The sequence below is a fragment of the Akebia trifoliata genome, chromosome 2 (assembly GCF_017979445.1).
Source record: "Akebia trifoliata isolate Shusen 1 chromosome 2, ASM1797944v1, whole genome shotgun sequence".
NCBI classification, from domain to species: domain Eukaryota; kingdom Viridiplantae; phylum Streptophyta; class Magnoliopsida; order Ranunculales; family Lardizabalaceae; genus Akebia; species Akebia trifoliata.
Window position 1 is genome coordinate 24619605 of NC_141376.1, and position 6193 is coordinate 24625797.

The 6193-nt window shown below is 35.1% G+C and overlaps 1 protein-coding gene across 1 annotated transcript; it reads right to left on the reverse strand.

Moving 5' to 3' along the window:
• Positions 1-906: 906 nt before the first annotated feature.
• On the reverse strand, positions 907-2417 carry LOC147409958 (lignin-forming anionic peroxidase-like). The gene is made up of 3 exons (XM_086432140.1): positions 2120-2417; positions 1671-2028; positions 907-1397 (listed from the first exon to the last, which is right to left on the reverse strand). The coding sequence occupies exons 1-3, from the start codon at positions 2351-2353 to the stop codon at positions 1009-1011; spliced, it is 981 nt and encodes a 326-aa protein (XP_086288266.1). The 5' UTR covers positions 2354-2417; the 3' UTR covers positions 907-1008.
• Positions 2418-6193: the final 3776 nt, after the last annotated feature.

Below are 6193 nucleotides of genomic sequence, written 5' to 3' on the forward strand. Positions count from 1 at the left end.
TTTTTTGTTCCTAAACCTAAACTAGGTGGCAACTCCCATTTCTCAAAAAATCTCCAATTACCAATCGGACTCCTCTTCACTATTTAGTGAAAAAGGGTCGAGGCGATTTCAGTTAGGAAATTACATGAATTAAACTAATAAAAACACAATGGAATTGTGAGTCGTCCCAACAACTTACATTGAAATCTCTCCTAGCATGCTAACAAAATCTCAACACCAATTCAATGTCTTTGATCATGTTTTCATCCAATGAGAATATGAGTATTACTAGTCTCTATTCGTTTATAATAAATTTTGAGAGACGCTATTGGCTCCCCTACTTATAAATTTATGATCTCAATCAACGGAAAATGATTAAAATTTTCATAAAACATTTATACTAATATTCATAAATCAACTAAATTCTCTATCCTAAATAAATTGTTTATAATTTTGAACTTGATATTGAGATGTTCTATTTTTTCAAAAGTAAAAAATTGTACTCCTTTGATTTTGGAATTCTATGTGATAATGTCATGAATAATCCTAAAGTGACCACAAGACAAATCCTCTTAGATTTTATTGGAAAACTCAGATGAAAAAACAATATATGAAATTCAAAATATATATATATATATATATATTGAGCTTGATTGAAGCTATTAAAAAAGGACGGCTACTCCCACATTTAAAATTAAAATTCAACATTGAAAATTAACATTTTTTTTTTATCTTATCCAACCCTATGGTATCATATCATGTATTTGGATGCCACAGGTTAATAAAATCGGAAAACTTTCTTGGTAAGGAAATTGTTTTTCATGTAAAGAGATAATCTATTAATCACACTTGAAATTAATAAAAGAATAAATGATTACAATATAAAATAAGAAGAAAATTATACATTAGAATAAAATTCTACTGTGGTGTTGCTAAGCTCATGTGACTTCCAGATAAACTCACAATACTACGACACTTATTAAAAGTAATAAATAACAAATACTTTTGTATGGAAAATTGGGACATTCTTCAGTTGGGAACACTACATATCCTCCTTATCTGACCAGATTGTCCGGTTAGAGGATCGATATCTCCCATCTTTACCATACTAATAGCAAAATCTGAGTAGAAAGCATCACGGTTTCTACTATACTCATTAACCAAGCTGTCAGTTGATCCACCATTAAAGAGAACTTGGTCTGAATTAAGGAGGCCCTTTCTTTGAACTAGATTCTTGTAGTAGTTGTTGTCAAAAGAGTTTGGAGTCACTAAATCAAGAGGAGCCAAATTTCCATTCCCTCCGCTGGCAGGACAATTACGTCTACGGGTGCTCCGGAAGCCAGCATCAATGTTGGTGTCATTGTTGTATAACCTGCCACGGAAAGTGACACACGCTGCTTGACCTATCGTATGTGCGCCTGTCATTTTTGTAGGTATCAGTATAAGTTCAAGTTTAATTAGCAAAATATATACAAGAAGAATAATCATAAAATACCACTAACAGATTCTAGACGATACAATATATTAGGAAAATTGATTTTTAGTCTATGGGGAGGATTCCACTTTGATCGAGCTTAAACAGTTTAAATTGACACATATTTAATTTATAGTTTGATACAAAGTTCTATATATATAAATCAAATTTGCACTTGTGTTCATGTGAGGAAGAATTGTGAAAAGCGTGTTCTAACCTGAGAGTGCTACCATATCTCTTTCATTGAGACCCTTACGTCTGAACGTGTCTAGGAGTTGAGCGAGGCTGTTTGTAGAAAATGGAAGATCTGTTTCTGCTTGGGTTTTACTTGCAGAAGTTGAATCTCTTCTTCCAAGCTTGACTGTCCATGTTGGTCCACCCACAGCAACAGAAGCGTCTCTTGCTGCAACAGCAAGTATATCGGCGCAAGATACCAATCCTGGACAAACATTCTCCACTCTAGATTTCACATCATCAATGACTTCGAAACCTCTCACAGATCTGTTATTCTGAAGGACACCCTTCTCACCAGTGAAAGAAGGAGAATCATCAAGCAAGAGCGACGCATCACAACCCTACAAGACAAGAATACCCCAGATTTAGAACATAATCTTCCTCAAAACAATCATTTTGATTTTGAAGAAAAAAAATTACTACGAATAGTACCTGAACAAAACAGTCGTGGAAATGAAGGCGAATAAGAGATGCTGCCATGCGTCGTTCACGTGAGATTGCAGTCCTAACCGCAGCTCGGATGGTAGTGAGTGCATCTGGGCAACTAGAATCGTAAAAGGTAGAGGATAATTGTGCTTCACATGGCATGTTCATTACCAGCAACAGCATCATACCAACAAAACTAGCAAGGGAAACACTAGAAATTTTGATTGGACTCATCATCATAAGTGCCAGTTGTGTGGGTTGTCTGTGGGTGTATTTGCTATGTGTGTCAGAGAGAGAGAGAGATCAAAAGATGTTTAAAGGAATGAATGAATGGTGGGTGTGATCCGTTCATTATATATTGGGCATTGGTGTTCAACACGTTGTAACGTTTATTCAATATAGACGGCTATCTATTCATGGAATTGTTCTCCAGCGCAGCTATATACATAACGTGACCGATTCTAAAATTTATCTTTGATTTCATCAAAAACGTGCATTCAAATGCAAAATGTTTTACGTGGTCTTAGCTGAGCCGTGCTGGAGTGATTTGAAAAATCACATCGATTCACACTTTGCTGACGTGGAGTCCTTGGAGATGCATATTGTTTCATAGATGCTTTTCACTCGTATCACGATGAAAACAACAATAATTCCATACAAACATCTATGTCAGCCAAGTTTGAATGGATGTGAGTTTTTTTTTTTTTTTTTGATAAGTAGCAATATATTCATAAGAAAAGAAAATAATACTAGGCCAGTCGAGGTGACCAACCTAGCAAGACCTTACAAACAGACGCTACTCACCAGAAATACAAAGCATCCCATCCCAGTTATAAATAAAATCCTCGAAGAATATCCCCCTAAATTCTCTAAAAACTTTGGACCAACAAAACAAAAGGCCCAAAATGGAGATAATTGTTTCTGTGCCATCTTTTTTATTCCCCTCAAAGATACGGCCATTTCTCTCCCGCCACACCCCCCAACAAATTGCGAATGGTGTAATACTCCAAAGTAACCTCTTCATGCCACCAAACGAACATCCACTCGATGTCCAACTCGTGAAAAGGTCCTTTATTGTCTTGGGCAAGCAAGTTAATATACCAAATAACTTAAGGAAATGTGCCCAAATTCCATACGTGAATTTGCAATGAAGGAGTAGGTGATCTGAAGATTCCCCACTATCCATACATAGAATGCAACAGCTTGCCCCATACCACCCATGCCGCATCAAAAAATTCGTCGTTTGGATTCTTCCTAAAGAAGCTGTCCATGTGAAGAAAGCCACTTTACTTGGTACCTTCGGGCCCCAAATTGATGCATATGGGAAAGAGATATCACCATCATCATTACACAAGGAGTGGTAAAAAGAGCATACTGAGAACCTACCATCCTTGCTTGCCATCCACACTCTCTCATCCTCCCGATCCCCACCCCAGTATTATCCTAGCTGAAGCCAATTTTCTTTTATTTTGTCCATTATATGCTGGTCAAAACAATGTTTTAAAAGTCGTCTCCACCCAATGTCCATGGAAGATATGTGTGTATTATTCATTCTAGTGTTCCGTTCCTAACCAACGTCAGGTGGCACCATATTTTATGCCCATGGCATTTTTTTTTTTTTTTTTTTGATCTACTAACCGTAGGATATGTGGTCCATCCCTTGGTGGACCTACGTACCAAAAAGTAGTGTTTGATAACCTCGTATCCACTAGATATAGTCTCTTATAAATGAATTCAAATCTAATGATTAGAAATAATTCTTTAAGCCTATGATATTATCAATGGATCCACATCACCAATCAACCTGATCTTCTATGTGTCGATTCACCAAGGAATGGATGGCATATCGAAACGGTCACTGAGTCACCAAAAATGCCACATGACATAAAATGGGTGTCACATGACCTTGTTTAGGAATGGGACACCTAATTGGATCCTCAGTCTTCAATTAAGTATGTTCCTTCTCACTCATGGACGAGAGTGAGTTATCTTGCAAAAGTGAAATCCTCTCCGTCGAGATAAATCATTTAATGTGATTTACAATTATTAATTCATATATATATATTTAATCAAAGACATTTACCATAAAAATTTCATAGGTTTATGGCAATGACAAAAAAAGACCACTTTTTTATAAGAATGCTGATTTTTTAACTCAACTTGACAGACAACTTAAAAACTCACTGACGTCGCAATTGCAAGAATCGTATATTTTTTCAATTGACCATGTTTTATGGGGATGTTTAGTTGTGTATCCCGAGGGTAGAAAAATCTATGGTTCTTGCAGGGTACACGTCAGTTGTGTAGACACCCTATTTGATCAAATAAACTCGACGGTTCAATTGAATGTAATGGTGAGGATAATTTGAGAGAATTTTAATCAAACAAATGGTGCCCACTTAAGCAATTCAAACCAAGTCAACCAAGTAACAATTAAATCAAGTTTTGCTTGGTCATTGGTCACCAAATGGCCTGGCCAGTTTTGTTTTGACTTTCCTTTATACAGTGCACAAGTATATATTACACTAGCCCTTGTTTGCACATATCCAACTTAAACTTGTTCCGGTCGTCCCTTTCATAGAGCCAATTTAGTTGGACAGTTATTCAGTCCATGTGTGCACGAGATCTCATCAAGCAAACGACCTCACAAGCCCTCTTAACTTAGATTTCCCTCAATTAAATGCTTGTTAAATTCCCTTAATAACCATGCGTTAACATTGTATCAATTTTCTAACCAAGGTTTTTTGGTAATTTTCAATGTCTTTTAAACTTGACCCAAAGTCCTTTTTGGTCCCCACTGAAGGTGAATTACCTCTCTAACCCAATGTTGAAACTCATTAGTGTTCACACCTATACCTTTCTAACCTTCTTCAATAACCAAGTGAATTCCATGGCATTCTATGCTAATTGACCCAATTCATGAACCTATGACCATTCTATGGCATTCTACCCTTATTAGTTACAAAACTACCCTTGCATGTTTAACGGGGCAGGCCTCGAACAGTCTGTGAGCATTGTGAGCAAAAAATCACTCGTTATACTAGTGCCTTGTATCTATTTTTATGCTTATGACAATGTTGCCAATGTTTTGACCATGTGGCCAATCAATTCATCTAGAACTAAAAAAATCAACTTCGAATCAAAACAAACATTTTTCAAAAAAATCTACAACGTTCGAGAAAATTACAAAACTTCCCTTATAAACAACCCATTTTGCACTTTCCCTAAGATTTCAACTTGTCACGTTGTTGTTGTGACTATCCATCGATGAGTAGTGTTGAAAAGTCTTAATCAGTATGTGCTAGAATCTTCCTAGCTAGGAAATTACATGAATTAAACTAATAAAAACACAATGGAATTGTGAGCCATCCCAACAACTTACATTGAAATCTCTCCAAGCATACTAACAATGTCCCAAAACCAATTCAATGTCCTTGATGTTTTTCATCCAATGAGCATATGAGTATTACTTGTCTCTATTTGGTTATAATAAATTTTGATAGATGCTATTGGCACCCCAACTTATAAATTTATGATCTCAATCAACAGAAAATGGTTAAAATTTTCATTAAATATTTATACTAATATTCATAAATCAACTAAACTCTCTATCCTAAATTAATTATTTCTAATTTTAAACTTGATACTAAGATGTTATATTTTTTAAAAAGTAAAAATTGTACTCCTTTGATTTTGGAATTCTATGTGATAATGTCATGAATAATCCTGAAGCGACCTCAAGATAAATCTTCTTAGATTTGATTGGAAAACACAGATGAAATATATATTGGAAAAGAGCTTGATCCAGCTGTTGAAAAAGGACAGCTACTGAACTATCAAATTAAATTAAAATTCAACCATGAAAATTAACTGTTTTTTGTCTTTTTACTAAAAGATCTTAGAATTTTATCTTATCCAACCCTGTGGTATCATATCATGCATTTGGATGCCACAGGTTAATAAAATCGGAAAACTTTCTTGGTAAGGAAATTGTTTTTCATGTAAAGAGATAATCTATTAATCACACTTGAAATTAATAAAAGAATAAATGATTACAATATAAAATAAGAAGAAAATTAT

Excerpts from the sequence above, each read along its gene's own strand:
- LOC147409958 (XM_086432140.1), bottom strand. The coding sequence starts at position 2,353 with ATGATGATGAGTCCAATCAAAATTTCTAGTGTTTCCCTTGCTAGTTTT. Across the intron at positions 2,029-2,119 it reads TCCACGACTGTTTTGTTCAG|GGTTGTGATGCGTCGCTCTT; the intron begins GTACTATTCGTA and ends CTTGTCTTGTAG. Across the intron at positions 1,398-1,670 it reads AGATATGGTAGCACTCTCAG|GCGCACATACGATAGGTCAA; the intron begins GTTAGAACACGC and ends CAAAAATGACAG.